The sequence below is a fragment of the Hirundo rustica genome, chromosome 1, assembly GCF_015227805.2.
Source record: "Hirundo rustica isolate bHirRus1 chromosome 1, bHirRus1.pri.v3, whole genome shotgun sequence".
NCBI lineage: Eukaryota > Metazoa > Chordata > Aves > Passeriformes > Hirundinidae > Hirundo > Hirundo rustica.
Genome location: NC_053450.1, coordinates 132,881,471 through 132,905,371, shown reverse-complemented (window position 1 = coordinate 132,905,371; position 23,901 = coordinate 132,881,471). Strand labels below are relative to the sequence as shown.

General features: G+C 35.9%; 1 protein-coding gene across 4 annotated transcripts in view; it reads left to right on the top strand.

Annotated features, from left to right (window-relative positions):
• ANKIB1 (ankyrin repeat and IBR domain containing 1) overlaps window positions 1-23,901 on the top strand; it is an 88,770-nt gene that overhangs the window by 44,727 nt on the left and 20,142 nt on the right. For all 4 annotated transcript variants that reach the window (XM_040056635.2, XM_040056645.2, XM_040056615.2 and 1 more), the window contains exons 3-9: window positions 634-934; window positions 7,726-7,908; window positions 14,140-14,257; window positions 17,650-17,858; window positions 20,058-20,146; window positions 21,850-21,994; window positions 23,290-23,456. In XM_040056635.2, coding sequence (XP_039912569.1) covers window positions 634-934; window positions 7,726-7,908; window positions 14,140-14,257; window positions 17,650-17,858; window positions 20,058-20,146; window positions 21,850-21,994; window positions 23,290-23,456 — 1,212 coding nt within the window. The remainder of the gene's footprint in view (window positions 1-633; window positions 935-7,725; window positions 7,909-14,139; window positions 14,258-17,649; window positions 17,859-20,057; window positions 20,147-21,849; window positions 21,995-23,289; window positions 23,457-23,901) is intronic.

Sequence of the window (23,901 nt, the reverse complement as noted above, 5' to 3'; positions counted from 1 at the left end):
ATTGTTGACTTTGAATTGCCTCTAAAGCATTCAAAAGAATATTTAAATTCTTGCCAGCTTCTGTCACCTATATAGGGGAAAGTTTGCATTATGTTGCACTTCTGTATTGAAAAAGTCAATAGTCATTCCTCAATGCATGCAGTCCTGGCAGGAATGGCATTTATAATATTTTAAGATGTAGTAAGTGCTGCATCTACATCTGACTAAAGATATGGCAAACAAGAATGAATTTTTAACAAATTGCTCTGTCATTATCTATTTGCAAACTACCAAATGCACTACTATTCAGGACAGAGCAGAGGAAATAAAGCACCTATTTCATCAATCTTGTGCCTTAATAGTATTTATCACAATGCAACACAGAATTGTAGAATAAACTTTCTCATACAAAGTAATTATATATGGTACTTTGTGATATTTCAATAATTCATCCAGATCTTGGCTCTCAACTTCTAAGAGAAGTGGAGGAGAGCTGTCCAGTAGTAATTCTCCATTAAAGAACATTTGTCACTAACATGGGTAGTCAAAAACTTTGCAAGAAGGAGAGTTGTCATAATCCACCATTCCCACTTCAAGGAAACTAATGGAATTGTGTGCAAATTAGTTTTCTTTTAATTTTTTCCCCTGTTGCAGAACTTTCCTTTTTGTTCGAGATGGTAACCCAAATAAAAGGAATGTGCACAATGAGACATCGATGCACTTACTGTGTATGGGACCTCAGATCATGATCTCGGAGGGAGCTCTTCATCCCCGCCTGACACGACCCTCAGAAGACGACTGCAGAAGAGCTGATTGTCTGCAAATGATCCTGAAGTGGAAGGGAGCAAAGCTGGATGAAGGACAATATGAACGAGCAGCCATTGATGCTGTCGATAACAAAAAAAATACGCCTTTGCACTATGCTGCTGCCTCAGGGATGAAAACCTGTGTTGAGGTAAAAGTTCATATGCAATTATAAATTTATATATATTATGAGTAACTGACATGCACAATGTTTCACAAAGCTTTTTTTTGTGGGGGAGGCCATCTGATGTTACATCGAATTAACTTTTTAATTCGATTTTTCATTAATTGGAAAAATTGCAGAGATAAACAGCTCAAAGCAAACACTGTAGAGAAAAATGAAAGAAATGGATTACATATATATTAACTTCATGAAAATAACTCCTTAATATGAAGAAGACTCATGTAGGCATATAAAAATGGGAATTAATTTCAAGAATGTAACAGTAGAGAAAAAGCTTTAAAGGTAGGCATGAGCATCCTATATGTGTAAAGAGAAGTGAAAAAACAACCTGGGAGAAAATTGAGGCTCTTTTTATTTTGCTGTGCAGCTGAGACTGGAAATGCGGTCCATGTTTCAAGAACAGATTTGATGTCTTTAATTTACAGTGTCTAGCTTTTTTAATGTTTGTGAAAGTAGTGGATAGTAATGAGTAATTGGGAAGGACTTTTGAAGCTCTTGCCTCAGATTTGTTTTTGAACTATATCAAGTAATGAGAACTAGTATTTATTTGTGCTGGTAATTTAACATAAAGAACACAAGCAGACATCTAATGTTTTCACAACCAGTTAGCATCTTCATAAGTCTATCTCTTTTAACATCAAGATTTGTATTTCCAATGGCAACAATTACTTCACAGTTGAGCATTTATATGTGAAATTTACTTTCTTTTTCTTCTGTTCATAATTTCATGTTTATTCCAACTATTCGGAGTAACTTAGTATCATCCACAAAGTTTATCACCTCTTTTTCACCTTCTCTTCTAGATAACAACTTCGTATCTTAAACAGTCAGGTCCCAGAACCTCTGAGACTTCACTGGTGACTTCTCTCTGCAGTAAAAACCTGATGATCTTTCTTGACATTCTCTGGAGCTGTTTTTAGTATTGGTGTTACTTTTACTATCTTCTAATTTTGTAATGTGACAGATGCAGTAAACTGCATATTATAATAAATAGTTCGGAAGTTTCATATTCGAGTTTCATTAGGACTCATGAATATATAAGTACCATCTGATGCTGGGTATTTATATTAGTCTTTGGTTTATTGAGTTTTCTAGAACCTCTTGTGCTGAGACTTCAATTTGAAAGACTTTTGTGTCCTTTGTAAAGTATGTGTGGTACATCCACAGAGAATCCAACAGTTCATGCCACTTTTCTCCTATATGTTGTATGAGATTGCTTTTACACTTTGTCCAGCAACCAACTTTACAAAAACATTGAAAGATTTACTGTGTGATGTTTTAAAATTATTTATTCTGAATTTTTATGCACATGGTATACAGCTCAAAAAACTGTCAGTCTTCTATATTGTGATTTTGCATTTACCTTTCCCAGACTTTGTTCTTTACATGTTTTTCATCTGGACACAACTTCAGCTTCTTATTTTCCATGTGATTTTGTCCTGTTTGTCTCTCTTCACAGGTTTTTCTGATGTTTCTGGATTTTTTTCCCACACTTAGTACCACGGTTTGAAAGTAGACAGTGGATTTCTTGTCTTTTTACTGCTTCTGCAAGTTTAATGAATCCTTGGGAATTGTTAATGAGTGGTTCTTTGATAATAATATTTTGAATTAGGTCTTGCAGACTACTCTGGACAAAGTCAGGAGTTGCTTCTCCTCTCATGTGCTTGCTGACTGTTTTGTCTCTTATCCAGTCACCTGTGTAGTCTGAAATTTTAATTTAAGAGTCATTTATTAGCTTACATATTTTCTAAATATACTTGGGAGATGCAGTGACAAAAGTTCCCTTTATTTTTGTGTTTTCTTCCTTGCAGCACTTTTATTCTTAGTAGTCATATTACCTTTATTGTTACAGTTTTAGTCAGGTCATTCACCAAAGCTTTTTTGTTTGTTTCATTACAGAATTGTATTCCACTGGTATTTCTTGATAGAGTTTGTTTGTTTGGGGTTTATTAAAAAAAAAAGGGTATATATCATCACCTTCTCTAGGATTACACATTATGTTTGCTGGTTGTATTCCGACAAGAATTCTCATTTAAAGTTTGTAATTTCAGTTCTCCAGCCTCAGCTATGCACCCCCTTGAACTGAATATTCTTATTTCATTAGTTCTTTCTACAGAAGTTCAGATAGGCTTTATATTTCCAATATCCAACCCTTCTTTCATTCTGTTAGTATACAGATAATCCTTAGTTTTTTGAGCATCTAATGAATGAAAACTCATCTTCCTGATGCCATTTTCTATGCTATTATTTAAGCTCCTGCCTCTCTTGTTCCCTGCTCAGTACTCAGAGGAGTTAAGAGGATGCTGCTCTTAGATGCCCATACTTAACCTCCAGTAACACAGCCTGAATCTTGCCCCTATACCTTCTCTTTCCTCTGCCCCGTGTTGTTACAGCTCCTCAAGCTCCACACCAGCAGTTTGTCTTCAACATGTGCTTAGAAATTATTTACATACTTACTGATTTTCACTAGGGAGGCAAGTCACCATGCAGCCTTTGCTTCTTTAAGTATACTCAGACCCAGCTAACTCTCTACACCCAGCTAACTCTCTGCATGGTGACTGAATGACATAGAGGTGTTGCTGGCTCTTTCTTTCATCCAAAATAATTCATGGTTATAAGATTGATTTAGAGCCTCTTTTGATGTGATACTTGTAAACAAATACCAGACTGTCTCCTAGGTCTGTGTTACTACTGCTTTTATTTTGTTTGTCAAGTTTTTATTCTTTAAGATTTGATAAACTAATTGCAAAGGACTGTATAAGTTGCTCTTGTCTTCTCATTTTAGTGCCACATATTTGATCCAACTTCCTGATAAATTCTGCCTATAGGCATTTCACTCGCAGGTGTTCTATCTATCCTTCCTCAAGATGAGACATATGCTTTTAAAGATATTTTTATTTACATTATTATACAATAGAGGACAAATGTGCATGTCATATTAGAAAATGAGAGATAGCAATTAGCATTGAATGACCTCTGAAAAAAGTTGGTGAAAAACATAAATGATTTGACATAAGAAAGATTGTTTCTGGTAGAGAAATGGTAAACAGAAGATAACTTTAGTAACAAGTTTCCAACATATTTCAGTATCTAGTATTTAAAAACTTAGGCTTCAGATTTACAAGGGATTTGAGCAAGGAGTCTTCTGCCTGTTGCTGCCTTCATGTCCCTACTTGGGGCTCTACAGTGGTGTTAGAGATAGACATAACAGTTTAAAAAGTTTCAAGAAGGTGAAGCAAATGGGCTCATGCAGTACGATCCAGGCAGACTGTAATGTCTGAAAGAATCACAGCTGCTGAAGAGTGAATTGTAGTTCTGGAGCTGGGCTGCAGCTTTTAACTGCAGACTAAAGCCCATTTGTTTTAAACTAATCATAAAAGTTCGTGGTTTGTGCTTCTTTACAAATTATCATTCTATTTCTTAGTATGTGTAATGTGATTCATTAGATAAATCCAGTTACTAGACTGCTAGTTCCCCATTTAGTTATATAAACTGGGTTATGTTATCTTAACAATACGTATTGTAATTGAGTAAACCATTTCTGACTCTAATTTGCTTTCAGTTTGCCGTTGAAGAAGAATGTACAGCCGGATCCACATGGATTGCTATTTGCCAGAGTTATGTAGTCCTAACTAGTCATGGTTTCTGCATTAGAAACAGTGTACACCCCGAAGTTCAAACTTCTTTATGTGCCCTACCACAGGATAGAGGACCTTGGATCTGAGATATCCTAAATCCTCCAGTCTGTGGTCTATAGTCCTTCTAACTCCTTCAACAGGAACAGGTTTATGAACAGGAACGCTACATGCCTTCACCAAGCCTGAAATGGAGAGATTGGTGAAGGAATTTAACAATTATCTCTTTGTTCCTAGAAGTATTGGAGGATTAGAATTATTAACCAAAAAAAAAAAAAAAAAAAAACAACAACAACAACAAAAAAAACCCAACAACAACAAAAAAACACCCACACACAAAACAAAAAAAACCCCCACAACCCAACCAAACAAAAAGCCTCCTGATCCTAATCCTCAAGTTGTCCACCCTCTCTTCAGAAAACTGAATGCCTCTTATAACCCCAGAATGCCTTTTGCCCATTTTTTGCAATGGTACTCTCACTTCAGAGCAGCATTCCTTTTTATTGTCACTCTCACTTGCCATCACTTTTCAGGAAAACCCCAGTTCTGTATCGTTGCCTATCCCCACCACACCCAAATAAGAAAAGGAAACCCCAAATATAGGTCCTTTTGGGTGAAATACCTACTGGTCGACTTGTTCAGAGTTGACAGTCAAATGTGCAGTCTTGATACTGCTCCATTCACACGTGTTAGATTTTTCCTCTTGAGCAGAGCAGCTGTGTGAAACCCATTGCTAAAGATAGTTTGGGTAAAATGATGTGCTTACCTCAAACTACTGAATAGACAATAATGACTTTCATGCTGAACAGATTGGATTTTATGCAGATACATTCCACGCTATCGCAGTATATTTGGCATATTAAATGGTATTTTTGCAGTTGTTTAAATTGCTAATATGATTGTTTAGATTATTAATCTCAATTAATCAAGCAACGCAAGACTTTTTAACAGTGCTTCTAGAGAAATATGGCATTGTTATTAAAAACTTGTTGCTTTGCATATTCCTCATCTTGCAGATTAGATTTCAAGCTGCCTAAGTCTATAGAATGTTCTTTCAAATATATTTATTATTCTTTTTCCTCAGAAGGTGTCTTGGTTGCCTCAGTTAAATTTCTCTTAGAAGTTAAAATGAACAGACAGAAGATGATACTCAGGTTAACAAAGTTTTGGGAATGTTAAATTTAGATAGAACAAAGGTTAACTGTTGACTGTGTATCTTGGTAATTGTCCCAGTGTCATCTGTATTTCTGCCTGATATTCTGCTAAGAAGATCAAACACTCAATGACACTAAGATCTTCTCAACTAAATCTTGTTGTTGCACTGCTTTGTGGTATTTTTGGTATTTTATTTTGGAGAGTGTGGGAAAGGTTTCCCAATCTACAAGAATGAATCCAGATTTGTAAAAGACATTCTGTATTCTGCAGTGACAGATGTAGGAAATTTTCTCTTCTACTGAAGAAAAAATTAAGGTGTGTCTGATCACGATCTAAAAGGCTTATGTGAAGAACAGATAATTTTACCAAAATTTGGGGGGTTTTGGAAGTGTAAAAATTAGAACCTTGGTTTTGAAATACCCCAGATAGTGTTGTTACAGAGATGATCTGAAGGCAAGATGATGTTTATAGACTTCATTTAGAAACGAGATGAATCATTTTAGTAATGATGTAAAGATGTCAAAATAAATCAGCAGAACTTTTCACCTGGGCCTTTAAAATCTGTGGCATATGCTGTCCTTGCTTATAGCAGGTCAGTTTATATCAGGAGACCAAGTCAGCGAGTTAAGGAGAGCAGCACAAGGGTTTAATAGTTTGTCTTGGTTTGAAAAAGACAGGTGTCTGCTAAGGAGAGACAGGCCTCCCTAGGAATGGGGAATTCCAATCCTTCCCTCCGTGTTATTATAATATGGAAGATTAAAAAAACTTTTCAGTCAGCACTATGGGGAAAGGAATAACAGTCCTTTACTAGTAAATATAACAGGACAGACAAACAACAACAGCAATTATAACAATAGTAAAACAGAACTAAGAACCCCGAGGGGCAAACGGTGCAAACTCGGCGCTGATGGCTGGAAACGGCGGGGTGTCCCCAGCAGGCAGGGGGTGTCCCGGCAGGCGAAGTGAGCAGTGCTGGAGAAGCTGCAGCGGCTGGACCCGGGCTGACCCAAAATCCAGCAGGGCAGCGAAGAAACTCTGAATTCCTGGGCGCTCCAACAGATGATAGAATTCCCAGGACCGAACCCCTCCGTTAACCGTGGACTCCACGCAGCCACCGGTCGCTCGACCGTCCTCCCCGGAAAACAGAGAGCCGAAAAACAACCCCCCACCCTCAGCTCCCGGGAGCCTTTTCCTCCCCCTAAACTAAGTGATCAACTCCCTTTTGTCCGGGTCAAGCATCCTTTAGCTATCAATATTTAGTCTCCAACAACTTATGGGGGGAAAAAATTCCACAGGAAAACTTAACCCCCAACATAGTTAGAGACTGAATTTTGGGAGGGTTACTGGCAAGAGTGAAATGACAGAATACTGGACCGTATTAGAATTGCTCGGATAAGCATTATTTCATTTCACTTTTTTCACGTCCTCAAAAGCAAAGTAGAGCTGCCAGTAGTGTTTTGTGCTCCCTGTGAATCGGTATTCTCTCATCTCTCCTACCCAAGGAATGTCCTGTTTTCTGTCAGCACAAGTGTACAAATGGTGGAGTTGTACCCATGTAGAAAGAATACTTCAAGGTGGTTTTAGCTTCATCTTGACACATGCCTGAGGGCCTCAGACCCCTCATTTTCTATGGGGCACCGACCAGATCAGTAAAGCAGCGTTTTAGCACTTAAAACCTAACTAGCATATTGTGCAGCATTACCTTGTAGTGTGTTACTTAGATTTTGTGGTTCATGTGGAATTATGGTGGATATAGGTATAATTATGTATGAAAGCAAGCAGTAATTTATTTAATAGCAATAGATAATCCTTGTTTCTAAAGACCATTATTATTATTATTATTGTAATAATTGTTCTGTTTTACTCGGTAATATTTTTTGGTTTTTTTCTTAGCTCACATGCCTTTTCTTTAGGATGTTATTAGAGTTGCTAATTTTTAACTGCTTACTTTGCCATTTTACTTTTCAGCTTCTAGTAAAACATGGTGGAGATTTGTTTGCAGAAAATGAAAATAAAGATACCCCATGTGACTGTGCAGAGAAACAGCACCACAAAGAGCTGGCTCTTAACCTGGAATCTCGAATGGTATTTTCACGTGATCCTGAAGCTGAAAGCATCGAAGCTGAGTATGCTGCTTTAGACAAAAAAGAGGTCAGATGATGCTTTAAATCTGAAGTATTTTACACGTTTATATTTGTAGCAGTTACATTGTGACGCAAGTCTGCAAGTGTTTCAGTAGGTACTGTACTTTGTATTTGTAAACAAAGTTTATAAGTTTTAGCTCTTTACAATTTTTCAAGTTAAGCTCTGAGAACATAACAAATACATTGTCAAAAGTAAACAGAAATTTTATTCATATCTTAAATTATGTGGACTGTTTTGTAGGCTGTGGGGCTGGAGGACATACAGTGAAGCCAGTTAGTTCAGAAACAGTTTCTCTAAACCATTTATTTTTTTAATTTTTTTAGATTTCATTTCTTAGGATGCCTTTTTGTCTCAAAAATTAGGACAGAAGAAATTCTGAAAAGGAGAAAATCTGTGGAATAGAGTAGGGAAGCTTTTCAGGTGGATCTTCCGGGACTGAGATTGGGTTGAATGTTACAAAAATCACTCAAAACTGACTAGTCCAGACCTTCAGTATAGAGCATTTACTTTCTTGTTTTATAATATGATGCCTCAAGCTACTGCATACCAGAGTTTATATGAAAAACAGGTAGTAACAAGTGGTGTTACTTCAAATGCTGTACACCAATAGTGTACATTTTTGAAAGAGAGAGACAGTTCACTGACAAAAAATTGGCTTGAATTCGGTTATGCCTTACAGATGACTCTGATTCCATTAAGGTAATTTTACCAAAAGGATTCTGAGCACAGGCTCCCTTCCCATTCATTATCAGTTTTTAGTTAACTAAAATTCTAAATAAGAATATGTAGATAAATTATATTATTCAGTAAATATTAAAAATTAATTCTGTTTAAATTAAAAGATGATAGATTTCTCTATGGTTACTCCCTTACTCCCTTCAGAAATAGCATGGCTTGGCTTTTGACTAACTTGGCCCACTTAGGACCTAATGATGTTTAAAAGAAAATACATGAGTAGGCTTAGATCACATTAACTGTTCCCCTGAAAAATGCCACTTGTGGTCAGTTTTATTTGGGAGTAACAAGGTCCTTGTAGGGTCCATTTAATTTTTTGACCATTTTTCTTGGATAAATTCAAATATGAACAGCCTTAATTAGATAGTTTTTTCCTAGGTGAGACATTTAGAGATTAATATACTTATTACATTGAAATAGCAAATGTAATTAACTCATTTTAATTTCTCTGAATATTTCCATGTAGAAGCATCCAAACTGTAAGAAGATGGTTTGAAATTATATTTTCTCTCTTGGCAGAAATGCTTGAAAAAACTTGAATTTTTTCAAGTGGCCATTTCTTGCCACAATTGCAGTTTACCACTCCTTTGGTTTTGCAAATAGAACTATTTGGGAGGTCATGTTTTCAGCTGGATCATAGCAATGTTTTGGCTTAAAAGAAGAAAAGGTTTTAAAGAGTGGAATCATGTCACAGTATTATTTAACTTGAATAATTGCTATAATCATATTTATACCAGGGGTTTGCTGGCATATACACCAGCACAGGTAAGAAGGTGAGGAAGGTACAGATAGGGGTGGGACAAATCAAGAGCCACTTGAATAGGCTTTTCTGCAAGAGATGTTGTCTCATGCCTGTTTAAGGTAGATGCTGGGCAAAAGCAGCTTAAAGACTTGATAGTTACAAGGGACTGTACAGTTGTCCATCTCACATACCAGGGCAGCTTTCCCACGTGTTCCAAATGTTCACAAGCCAAAAAATGTCAGCCTGGAATTTGGTACACCAGTTGATGACCTTGGGAATTTACATAGTGCAGTTCTGTCTTCATGTGCTCCCTGCTGGGTTTTCCCCCCTTTCTTTATAACTTTCCAGTGGGATAATTTCTCTAACATTTTGTTTATCTCTAAGACAACAAGTGCTGGCACAGGGGAGATGCCAAGAGCATGTAGCCAGGGGACATTAATCTTTCCATTTTAGCTCTAGAGTGGCCATAACCAGTTGAAGAAACAGCCTTAGAAAGAGTTGCACTGAGCTGCAATCCAAATGACTGCATGTCCTCATCCTCCAGGCCGGTGTACAAATGTCTGGGACGGGCAGTGACAGCTGCACTTACCACTGACCGTGGTGATGCCTCTGTCAAAAGCCCTGAAAGTACAGGGGCTTCACCAAAATTGCCTCTCAAGGATGATCCTGTACTTTTTTTTCCTCTCAGTTTCATTTTTATATATTATTAAACACTGAGGGGTGGAGTGTGCAAAATCTTTGTTTAGCATAGTATTCCGCTTGTAATTGTTGCCATTCAACATCCTTCCAAAACAGAAACTATTCATTCATGAATAATTTAAAAACTTTGAACACTAAGAAATGCATTTTCAAAGGAACTGCATCTTTTGAGTGAAGGTTACAGGAAAAGGTAAAACATTTGAAAACCTTTGAAAACCTTTGAAAAGGATTTCTTCTCAGGCAAAACAGCCAAATGGGTTTAACTACAGTGTTTAAGATCTGCACAGAAGGATCTGGAATGATAGTACCCAATACCTCCCCTTCCAAGCCTGCCATGAGAGCACAATCCCTTCTTTCTTGATTCTTTGCTCTTACTTTGTTGAATAATCTCAAAAAAAAATCTTTGTTATATAATATCTAAATCTATCTTTTAAATCTAATTGAAGATACACTAAATAATATGACAGTAAATGATTGTTCTTAAGCTGCTTTTATAGATTTTGGTTGTTCTTTTGCACAGTCTTTTACATTGCTATTCGTTGTAGCATGAGAGCATATTTGTCTTGGTGTTGTATCCCTGGGAGTCCTGAGACTGAATGGGTCCTTCCTTTCAATCAAATCATGTAATATTTTAAATTTACATAAGAAACCCCTGGGAATGAACAGTGTCTCAGAGCAGATCAACCCAGAACAGTTGTGGCTCTCAGTCAGACACAGTAAAATACCTTATGCAATAGCAAAATATACAATTTCTTCATTCCTTTTACATATATGCCACTGAATACTGAAGAAATACACTACTAGTGAGTGTATCACAGATTTACTGAGTGTATAATAATTGGAATTATTTTTTTCCAATTCCTGAGTTGATGCCATATAAATATATAAGTAATATAAACACTTTAAGTGAAGAGTTATCTTAAATTATTCAAATTTATTTTATCTCTACAGATAATGGTTTATGAAGAGAAAGGAGAGAAGGGACTACATTTAGTTAAGATATATGTAGTCTCAAGAAGTGTTGGAATCCGTAGTGAGAAGCTCAGCAATGCATTAAAGTAGTAACTCTAACAGTACATTTTGAAATCATTATAGAGTTAAATGATGCTAATATTAACAATGTCTTTTTCACAGCAAATATCAGTAGAGAGTTCCTCCATAAATGACCATTAAGGGAGGTCTTCAAGCATCGTAAACTGTAATCAAAATCCTTTACAGCACATGGCATTGCAGAGATAAGTCATCAGTGTTCAAAGTAGTTAAAAACAAACCTCTGTGATATTACATACTGGATGTACATCCTCATAACTAAAGACTGTCTTCACAAATCTCTACAAGACTGTCTTGTACATATTAAGTTTTAAGTTTCCCATTGTATAGAGTCTTCACTCTGGAATTTCCAGATTAATCTCCTTAAATAGTGCCAGTCTAAATTTTTTTTTTTTTTCAGCTTCTTCTGTGGGCTCATATGTTTTTTATGAAACAAATGTCTGATGTTTCAAACACCTTCTTAGGGAATATTTTCCTCATTACTTAAAAAGATAAAATGAAGGTTCTTAAAAACTGAAGATCCAAAACTCCCTGCTGGGTTGTGTGGCATGCTCCAGCTGAGATAATACACTAGTCTGTTACTCAAGGGGAGATACTTGCCAGTGGTTGACATAGAACCAATCAGTTAAAGATAATTCTGAACATATCTGTATTTTAGGATAAAATACCAGATCCTAAAATATGCTTATATGTTGCAAGATTAACAGAAAAGATATTTTTTCTTATGATGTGTATGATCTTCAAGAATTGAGTACTGTTGTGCTGACACAGCTGATTGCTTTGCAATTGCAATTCAAAAATGGAGTTCAGATTCAGTCACGATCATTTTGTTTCTATTTTTTTGCTGTACATACAGCACAATTATAATCATTCTGGCACACGGTTGTTTCTATCCATGTCTCTCTGAAATGTTTTTTAAAAATTATCTCTCTTGTAATAAGTTAAGAAGGTCAGTCAAATTCCAGCATGCTATTAATCCAAGCGGCCCAGATTTATTTCAGTGCAAGCCATTAACGTTCAGATTGTCCTTTACTGAGTCATGCATGATCAGCACAAGAAGGACATACAGAAACTGCCTGAACTTGAGCAATCATGGTGCAGGTCAGGGCACATACACATAATTTCTCTTCTGCTCTGCTTGCTCTCTCAAAAAGAACAGAGACCCAGTGCTGATCTGTGGAACATTACTCTTGCTTGATGACAAAGTTTCTAGTTTGGAGAAGCACCTGTTTATTTCACTGATTAGCTAACAGGAGATGTCCTTGTGTGAGTCAGTTATGATTTCAGATGTATTGTGGAGTTAATTATGATGTCTGGAGTACAGGAAGCCAGAGTAGGTGCGTCTCAAAAGAACAAAATCATTTAGAAGCCCCGGGTATCCATTCTCCCCATCACTTCTGCCTTCTTTTTTTTATCCTTAAAGGGAACAGCAGACTTTTACTTAGACTGTAACTTTTCAAGGACAGAACCAGTCTTTTGCTTTCTGGCTGTGTATGTATGCATGCATTTATGTCCTTATAATCTAGCACTGGAGAGTCCTGGGCTTGGTCTACATAAAACCAAAATACAGATCATAAATAATGGTTCATAGTCCTAACTGTCGTTACCTGTGTCATTCCCTCTCCAAATTGCTGGAGACAATTGCCATTTGGTGGCCAGGTTCCTCATTAGTTCTTAGCATGTAACACTTCATGTCAAATGATTTAAGTATTTTGTTAGCTACCTTTTAAATAAATAAATAAAACCAGTGCAGGTAAGAATAGTGTTTTTTACCACTATTCCATACATACTGTATTTCTACCACTATACCATTCATATTCTTTCTGTATCCATTTTCTTTACAGACCCACCCCCCACACACTTTTTTTTTTTCTCTTCCTACCTATTGGGCATTTTCCCTGTGCAACAACTAACAAATACATTATTTGCTGTCATAGTCTTCCTTTCTTAGTTTTGAGAAGGAGTCTGCAAACATATGTGTGCTCTCTTGGTTGGAGCTAATTCAGAATCCTAAAATTACTTCTTTTTGTCTTTCTGATTTGTTTGTTTGTTTGGTTTTTTTTTTTTTAATGCTGTAAAAAGGGGAAGGATCTCCAGACTAGGAAGGCAGCTGGATGATCTGCCCTCTGTAGGGCTGAGTTGGCCATTGTTTCTCCAAAAGAGTTTTGATATCTCCATGTATAATATATCCCCAGCCTTGGAGACATCCAAAAGCCATCTGGACATGGTCCTGGCCAGCTGGCTCTAAGTGACCCTGAATGAGGAGGAAGGTTGGAACAAGTGACATTTGAAGGTCCTTTCCAGCCTCAACCCTCATGGAGTTTCTACAAGCATCTAATTGCATGTCTCATCTGTCCTATTCAGGACTGACTTCACTTCTGAAAGGATGGATATTGCCTCAGAAGATCCAGATTCTGTTGGGTTCTGCTCACAAACTTCTCACTGTCTAATGTCTCAATGTCCTCCAGAGCAGTTCAGAGTTACGGGTCTCAGTTAATGTGTAGTGTCAGAGAATCTGTATGCAATGTATAATAACCTGTCCTTTGTCTGGCTCTTCTCTAAATCCTTAGTTCAAATCTAGTCATGCATTCTCACACCTATTCCACAAGACCTGAGGCCTAATCACTGAATCAAAGTTCATCTAGATTCTGTGAAAATCTAGCTTTTTTTGGGGAGAGAGAGAGAGTCAGTGTTAAGCTAGCTTATCATTTGAAGATGGCTTCAGAAGATGAAGAGAACTTCAGAGTTCTCCATTGTATCCAGAAGAACTGCTTTTAGATTTTGAAGTTTACAAAAGTCATACTATAAATATTACAAAATGACAGTGTTTCCATATAGCTTTAAGTAGTCATTGGTGTGCACAGTGGATAAATTTTGTCCCCTACTGCCTCACACTTGAGATGGTGATCAGTACAAGTGCTTCAAATGCTCTTTTTATTATTTAATATTGTATTAGAGACTAACTTGAAGATATTAGACATAAATTACCTTTCTTCTTCTTCTTCTTCAAGCCATATGAGGGGCTAAGACTTCAAGACCTGCGAAAGCTTAAGGATATGCTGATCGTGGAATCTGCTGACATGCTTCAAGCCCCGCTCTTCACTGCAGAGGCTCTACTTCGGGCACATGGTAATCCCACACCTTACGGTCTAAAGAAACTGCTTTCAGCAAATTCAAACCCACGGTTTTATGTTTGCACTTTATTTCCAAGTAAAAGAGAAGTAAAGCAGGAAACAGATCACACAGTACTTCAGAAAGAAGTACAGCTGCAGTATGTCAAAAACTATCGAGGCAGACAGGGAAGCTGATAGAGAAGTGATTCAAATTAGGAATTATAATTATAAGTTAAGCAGTGTGGAAAAACAGAACCCCACCCTATTTTGGTGAGAGACACAGGAGTAAAACTTATATGGTTTTATATGTCAAAAAAAGTCAAATTCATCAAACCTATTTTTGTCAGACCATTGTTTTTCTGCCACTATTTATTTGTGTATCAAACTGAATTAACTTTTTTTAATTTTTTCTGGCAATAAAAACAGTTTGACCATTGTCATAAGTGGTTGGAAATTGCCTTGGGATTTAAATTATGTGAGTCTGTCCTTAGAAGGATTTTCTAGTTACACTTTTAATACAGGATATGCTTTTCCATGTGCGTATCTGTAATTAGTTTATTTTCACTGAAATTAGTCTATATTCTTGTTCAGGTTAAACTGGGGTTGTCAGAAAGGGGATATACTGAATTCAGTGTTTTCTCCAGACAAAAGTATCTCTGAAACTCAGTGTAAGCATTAGGCTTGTTTCAATGATTCAAAACTTATGCTTATTGAAGCATCTGCATTGTTACTTTATGCCAAAGGAACTACTCAGGCAGTTAATGCTCTGCGTGCTCGTCGCTGTGTTACTGGATTAAGCTTTCATACCCTGTTATTTTTGTGGGCCCCTTGTTAAAGTCAGTGGGAGAGGGAAAAGTGAAATAGAAGGACAGTATTTTAAACCCACGCCTTTTTTTCATGAGGATTTGTGGTACCTGAAACTCATCTCTTTTACATTAGTATCCATAGCTGGTATTTGTGTTACTTTTAACACTAAGTAAACATGAACTTGTGCCAGTATGATGATATTTAAGACACGGTCCTTGCATATATATATTTTATGTTGATTGTTTAATTCTTATATTGTGTTTATAATATGTTCAATATTTGAATGCTATGTTGTATTCCCAGAATACAACAGTTAGCCTAAAAATTATAAATACTTGACTGAGCAGGCTCCATAACCTGTGCAGATCTTTTGAAGAGGAAAATTGTGGCAATGCTGTTCAAACTCTCAGCTCAGTCTGCAATTAGTTGAAAATCAGTGAGGTTGATGTAAATTGTGGAGAAATGTCTGCCAGCATCTAGCAAGCAGGAATTGAAAATTGAGAAGAAATCAGTCTTGGAAAGGTCATTCTGCTGATGTTGCCTTAGTGATGTTCTCGTAACTTAATGCAATTGGCCTGTGCACAGAAAGAAGCACGGGCAATTAGCAAGTCATGAAAAAGTCAACTATTTGCCTGTAGCTGTATTGATTCAGCTTAGCAGAGGAAATAAGTATTTACAGAGGTTTAGAGAATTGACATCAAATGACAAATGGTAATTTTTTTGGATTAAATCTTGAAATTCACAAAAGAATAATGTGAAATCTTGGTTTAAGTCATACAAGGTATAAAAAGCATGTTTTAAATTCTTGGAAAGATCATACTTATATACTAAGTTTAATGGTTCACAGGCATATAATATTTAATCCACCAGACTTTTTCTTTTGTTGTACAAATATATCAATTTATTGACACAGACATAAAGAGGTAAGAGTGTCTTTTCCTTTTTTTTTTTTCTTTTAATCGAGGGACAGAAGAATGTAGAATTAAAGCCAAGATTAAAAAAATGTTATTGTGGCAGTCACAAAAGCAGATATCTTTACAGTTTTTTATACAAGTGTTTTTTCAACATTATTTCTCTTCTCGATCATTATACACCAATGGATTTCAGGGTAAAAAATAGGCAATTCAACAAATAAAACTACCTTGTGTTTGTCTAAAATTTGTAAGTTAGTAAGGAGAACACAGTGGGTCCATTTAATGACATGTCCTAACCTTTGCTAATTTTAAAGATACATTGCAACAAAGATGGTCAAGAAAATTTCTAGCAAGTTTTCTCTGTATCTTAACATCAGTCAGTCTCTCTCTGAAAGGTTATAAACTCAGGATAGTATGAAAAATGCTGATAAAATTTGTCATTTTTGAAGTGTAAATGTGTTCAGGGTCCATATCTTGAAACAAATGAAATTAAATTAACCTTTGATAGTTTTAACTTAGATAAGAAAGGACCTGATCAATAAATCATCTGCAGCTCAAAGAATTTTTTTTTGACAGGACAATGCCTTTACTAAGTTCAGTGCTTAGAACATGTATCTTTTTTTCCCAGCATTAATACGGTATAAGAAAACTATCTTTTCCTTATAAAAATAAAAGATCTTTTAGTTAATAACATTGAAGTTTCTTTGTGAGTACCCAGCACTTAAAAAAAATTTCCAACCTTTAAAGCAGTTTTTTAAAGCAGTAGGAAATATTGGGAAATTTCTCATCATTTATGAAATTCAAGTTTATCTGATCTGTGTTTAGTGTTGATGAGTTTAGATTCAAATCTGTATAGGAATTTGATAGATTTATATTTAAATGAGAACTTTTAAGTATTTTGGTAGAATAAAATGCTGTTCTGAAGATATCTTTAGTATTAATCATAGGAATCAAAAATAGAATGCATTTCAAACAGTTGTGAAGAAAGATTTTATTTAGTTTTAATATATTATATTTTGTTTCACTAGTTTTATTTATATAAATGGGATGTGTTAATTATGAATAAAAGTAAAACATTCACTAGCACTTAATTATAGAATAAAATGTAGTGAGAATATATATATGTGTTTATTTATATATATTTATATATATTTTTAATATATATATATAAATTGGTAACTCATTAGGTCACAAGTCTTCTTGTAATCCACTTAGATTTTCGTCTTCTTCCTGTATTTCCTGGCTTCATTAAAAAAAGATAAAAAACAAAGCACAACAGATAAAATTGAATCTATATTTAACAATTACTCTTTTCATAGAAAGAAAAAATAATGAAAATTCAGTGGGGTGAGGGTTGGTACATTTTCAGCTGCCGGTGAAAGTCAGTACAGCTCTGGTTTTCAGCTGAGCCTTCTAGCCACTACAATCGCTGTAAATAAATAACAAAAATAATGTTAAGACGGGGAAAGGAGATGCTCGTGATACAATTATTTACAAAAATGCTTTGCATTACATATTATCTTGGAATGTCTTCTCTGAAATGTAACGTCTAAAGTTCCATTCAATCACGCTTTATTATAATTATTCTTTTTAAATTTTTTTTAGTGTTCTCTTGAGGGTGCAGTCACAAAATATACTTTAAACGCTGTCAGGTGCATAATTTCCTGTACCTCTATATTTCCCGAAGACTGGGACAGGGAGAAGTTACTTGAAGCGTGGATGTGTAACCCGGAGAACTGCTGCCAGCGTTCGGGGGTTCAGATGCCGACTCCCCCTCCGAGCGGATACAACGCGTGGGACACGCTCCCTTCCCCGCGGACCCCGCGCACCACTCGCTCCTCTGTCACTTCCCCGGATGAGATCAGCCCCTCACCAGGAGACATGGAGACAGCCGTGGTAAATTTATAAACAGAGCTTTAACCAGCAGGGCAAACCAGCTGATTTTTCAACGCAGCGCACCTGTGTAGATAGGGGAGCTGCCAAATATACCTTTGTGAAAGTCTAAAGAAAGCGTTTCTCTTTCCAAAAGTGGTGAACAGAGAAGCTGACGCCTTAAACATTCTATATGATAAAACAGTCACGCATCCGGCAAACACAAACCCTTCTGGTTTTACCTTGGCTGTCACTCTCAAACTCTCATTTCTGACAGCTACAGTCACATCAGTGCATTTGGCCCTTTTGAACTTTTCATCTCATCCCTATCAAGATGTTCGTTTTCATTGTATCCATTTCCCTGAATGTACGCCGTTCTGTGAACCCTGCCTTTTGAAAATTTTTTCTTTAGAAAACAAAATCGTCTTTGTCTGCATTTTGAAATGTCAGCCCACTAGTGTACTGTAAGCTTATAATTACTTTTACTATGTGTGGGCTGCTTCAAGCGGTTTACAAAGCTATTGCAAATTTGAAATATGAAAGCGCCTTTCATTAAAATCAGTGTGGCTCTTTTGGAAGACAGAGTTCTCTTTTTAATAATCCACAGCTGCAGCATTATAAAACTATTGCTCCATGATCTAAGCATTTTTTTTAGACTATTACATGCAATATTTCAAATGGATCATCTCTAAATCTCATATTAAAATTAAGATCTTGCATTCCTGCATAGAAATATTTTATTTCTTTAATTGTAAAATGCTGTAAAAGAACCTATATAGTAGGTATATTGTTATTGTACATTTATTTATATTAGCAGTTAAATATTGTCCCTGAATAATTCCTAATTAAAATTGAACAGGAGATTATATGTCCTCAGTTTTACATTGTGTGTTTTGTTTTTCATTGATGGTCCATAAGCCAGGAATGCAGGTTTGGATCGTGATTGCCATTATAGATCTAGTGTGTCTCAATCCAAGTCCAGAGTTACACATTTAGTGTTGCTATTTGTTTAAGAATCTTATCTAAACTATCAAATCTCATTTTGCAAGGAAAATGAAAACTGAAAGGAATAGATAAAATAAAGCCACAAGGTGTAAAGCTCCTTTACATGTTTTGTATTTGCATCCTATTTTATAAACAGTTTTATTTGATGTTTTGAACTCAGGTCTTCCTTAAATTCCTTGCTTTAAAAGATACATTTTAAACAAAATTTACAGCTCATATAAATTTAATAGAGATTATTTTTTATGCATTGTCAACTTTTAAAACATTTAATTTTGGCAAGACAATAAGGTCTTTAACTGAAGGAACAATACATATCTTCACTGAGTTTTACATTTTAAGGGCTATGGGTTTAGGGTTTGTTTTTGTTTTTGCTGTAATATAAGTGCGTTTAAAGTGGAATGCCACAGGCTGCTAACTTTCTGAAAATGTCCTATATGTGTGTAATACCTAATGCATTGAAAGTTGAAATATGTTTTCATGGTATCTTTGTTTCAATGAAAAGAAAATCCTTTTGTATTTCTTGAAGAACATTAATATTTATTTCCACACATAACCATAAACAGAGACTATTTTCAGCCCTACTCTTTAACTGTTTTAGAGTAAGGGCCTCAGTATTCAGTGGTTTGGTTTTTTTTTAGTATATCTACTTCTCTAAAATTCAGCAATTCTGTCTTCTGTTGGAGTATTTGTAGTGTAACTTATTCTTCATTTTGACCAAAAACCTCAAAGTCTTTTTAAAAAAATAATATATATGTGTCTTATTACCTAAAGGATTTGCTGCTGCTGCACACTCAAACTGCTCCACCTTGATTTAGACCTGACTGTGTGAGATGCTAAACATTTCCTGTAGCCTCTATCGTTTCCAAACAAATTTCTGGCTGTCTGTGAAGCTGATGAGAAACGCAGCTCCCTTTTGCACCTAGAACTCTAATTCTTGAGATTCCAGCACTCTGAAGGGTGGAGCACTTCCTGAGCTCGAGGATGCTGCAAAAAGCACCCCAAGATACGTTCTCTGGATAGGGATTTATAGAAACAGATACCAAATCTTTCCCATTCATATAGCTTAAATAACTTTTTTTTTCTGGATACAGTTTGACTTTTTCCCCTTCTGAGTGCTTCTTTAAATTTTTGCTGAGATTTTCCAACATAACTCATTCTGCTAACAGTACAAAAAGCTTTAGGGTATTTCTTAATCAGAAGCATTTTTGTCATTTACAGTGTGACATTTGCATGTGTAATATTTCTGTGTTTGAAGACCCAGTGGATATGCCTTGTGGACATGACTTCTGCAGAGCTTGCTGGGAGGCGTGAGTATATGTACTGCTCTGTCATTTGAGAAAACTTTCATGCTTGCTATGTTGAAGAGGAAAGGACAGAGACCGTAAACAGTTAATGTGAAAGTACTGTTTGGGTTTCAAAGACTTGTTATTTGAACCTATCCAGTATTTTAGTTATCACTCAAACCGCCATTACCGACTGGTTTAGGCTTTTGTAATGTTTGTTTTGGTTCTGACTAAGCAAAATTCTTAATCAAATGTTTTAAGCTTGTGTGTAAATAGATAAGCCTACTCTTGAATTGTTCAGTGTGTGTGGTGTTGGCAGCATTGGGGTTTACAGTTTCTAAATTAAGCGCATACTTAATTCCATCTCTGAGTTTAGCACACTAAATTTAGGCATTGCGAATCCATTTCCAATCAGAAAAGCGATTAAAATTCTTTCTTTATGTTGAGATTTAATAACTGAGGAGTAGATTTCACTTTAAGTTCTACTAGTCTCTTGTTACTGCATAGGTCAGAGTAGTCATGCTAGTGAAAAACTCAGATGTGATAATTATGGTAGCATAAATATTAATCATATTTCCCAGAAATAATTATATCTGTATGCAGTGCTTTGTATGCATTTGTGTCCCCATTCGGGAGATTGTACTACTTGATCTCTACCCCTGTAGTGTCTTGTTACAGCAGCATTTCAGCACAGCTATTCCTGCTGCAGATCAGCCCCATTTCTATGAACCCGTTGGTGCTAAGGAAGAGCGCTTTCTTTTCCATATGAGCTTTCCACAGGCAGTTCTTTTCAGTGGCAAGGAAATTGTTAGTCGTGCTTCTCTTGCCTTGCAAATCCCTGGGCAGGATGTAGGAGCTACCAGGAGATCACTGGTTTGATGTGGTGCCTCTAATTGACTGCTGGGCTGCGTGTCCTTTGTGCAAGGACACAGGAGCCAGCTCGGAGCCACAGTTCAGTGGCAAGTGTTTGTGGTGGCACATCCGGGGTGGAATTCATCTTTCTGAGCCAGCCATTCCTAAGTCACTTGGAGCATAGCCAGGACTGAGTTACCCGACTCTAAGATACAAATCTAAGATGGGATGAATTGACAGGATCTCTACCCTATTAAAGGATCTCAGGTGACTACCTTAGAATAAGTGCCTATCCTTTAAATGATTAAAGTTAGAATGGTATCATCCTTGATGTCACATTCATAAGCCTGTTAAAGCTTTGAAACTAAACAATTGTTAAAGTCCAGCTTTCAGCAGATATTTGAGCTTGTTCTATCCAGTGTTCTGGTGGTCAGGGACTAATAAGGTCACCATTTAGATATTCATGATCAAAAACAGACCTAATTTTATTAGCACAGTTGTAGAAATTAATTGCATATTAAATTAATTATTTCCTAGATTAATTACATTTACATATTCTGTTTCTGATTTAAGGTAGAAGTAATGCTTAGTTTAATTAAACATTGCAGAGCTGTCTGATAAATGGCAACGATGGAAACCACAAACATAGGGCTAAATATTGCTGATGATGCTCACATTTGAACCATGACAGTGTTATTTTTTTTGTAATTATGCCGTTCATCAGATTTGTAGCTCTTTTGAGCAAAAAGGGATGGTTCTTGTTCTCTATTTAAAAAGTAATCATTAAGAATACCTGTGAATGTAGTGTAAAGTACTTAATAGCCTTTTAACTTTTACTTTTTATTCACAAATACTGACTGGCAAAATTCTGGCAGATTTTTGAATCTGAAAATTCAGGAGGGTGAAGCTCACAACATTTTTTGCCCAGCATATGATTGTTTCCAGCTTGTGCCTGTAGACATCATAGAAAGTGTGGTTTCCAAGGAGATGGACAAGAGATACCTTCAATTTGACATTAAGGTAAATTATCAAACTGTTCTTGTACTCTTGAACTCTATTCCATTTTATAAAAAGTAACTTAAAGCTTCTGTATGAAATGCTGCAACATATTTCCAAGTAGAAATTTATAAACAAATATGTACCAATATGTATTGGCTCTTATATAGCATAATATCAATGTATGCTGTACCGCAGAGAAAAAAAGAACCTTTTATGTATTCCTTAAGTAGAAATGCCATATATCCATAGTACATTCCCTAATACAGTGTTAATAAAATCATATGATCAAACTCGTTTTTGTAACAGGTGATATGAAGGTTTTAATCAGACAGAGTTGTTTATGTTTGCAATCTGAAATTTTAAAAGTTTTCAGATTATTTTTACTGCATTCAGTAATAGTACCTGTTTCCTTTTAAAAAACTTCCTAGTACAATGCTTGACATGATTGCTGTATATGGGTAGAGGAGTAGGAAAAGCTTGATTTGGTTTTCCTTGGGTTTTTTAATGTATTTGTTTTCATCATTGCAATTTGTATTTAAAAGTAATCTTTCAATTCAACTTTCTTCTTTTACACTAGCGTAGTAATGAACTAGTCTTGAGAAATGTGCTACTTTGTCAGTGGTGGCAAGGCAGAGAAATATTTTTTCATTTACAGTACGGTACTTTCTCTGCAACAAGTCTCTTTAATACACAGTAAGATGCAAATTAAATTACCAGATCTGACTCATCTTTTGCATGATGACATTTTCTTTCAAGTGACTGGTGATCAGAATAGGTTTGAGATAAACATTAAGTTCCTTTTTTCTCCTCATTTTAGACACAGTTTTTACAAAAAAGGCCTGTTACATTAACCAAAAAAGATGGGATATAAATTACTGAGTTAGTCTAGTTCTGATTTCTGGTTTATTGTGGGATTTTTGTTTAATCAGTAAGGTTTTCATTCTTTCCAACTAAAAGAATCAGTTCTGTTAATGAGTGTATTATTGCCAGTGCTTATATAGTAGAAATTTACTATAAGCCACATCATAAAGGAATTAACTTGCAGAGATTGAACATTTTGTTTGGAATGTAAGTAATTTCACTCTTAGTGTAAATCTGAAGTACTGTTGTTACTAAAAAGAAACAGTAGAAATTAAAATACTCCCTTTATAGAACTATATTTAAAAGTCTGTCCTTGTAGTTGCAAGACTATCCATATAGTTTTTGGCTTTGTTCCTTCAGAAGGAGATTATGAACACAGATTGTTTTATATCCAGGATGAAATCTGATCTTATGTGGTACAATATTTTGCTTTTGTTCATTTTTTTCCCCCACAGGCCTTTGTTGAAAATAATCCTGCTATTAAATGGTGTCCTATACCTGGCTGTGAAAGAGCAGTAAGGCTAACAAGACAAGGGTCAAATTCAACAGGATCAGATACGCTTAGCTTCCCTATGCTAAAAGCCCCTGCAGTAGATTGTGGAAAAGGACATCTTTTCTGCTGGTTAGTACTGGAAACTTCCCTGCATCTCCATAAACTCACAGACACTGCTGTTCCAGGGACTAATTTAAAAGTCCTACCTGGCACCAAGAGTGCCACAAAAATTAGCATGGAATGATATATGACTGTACTATCCTCTACCCACACACTAAATAACCTCATGTGCACAAATATTGTAGTGTTTTGGGGTGCTGCACAGATTTATAATCCAAGAGTCGTTGTTGGCTCTGTTAGGTGGAAAACAATAGCATGGAGTGTAGTGATGGTCTGTCCTCTGGGGAAAGAGGAGAAATGGGGTATTGGAACCGGGATTTTTGTGTCTGGAGAGTTGTGTAATCAAAACATGGCACATTCTCAATTGTAGTGTAGAAAACCAGCAATGTTTAGCTCTTTCTGAATTTTGCTAGAATCACATCAAAGAAGCTGGAGTTTAAATAGGGTCATGAAG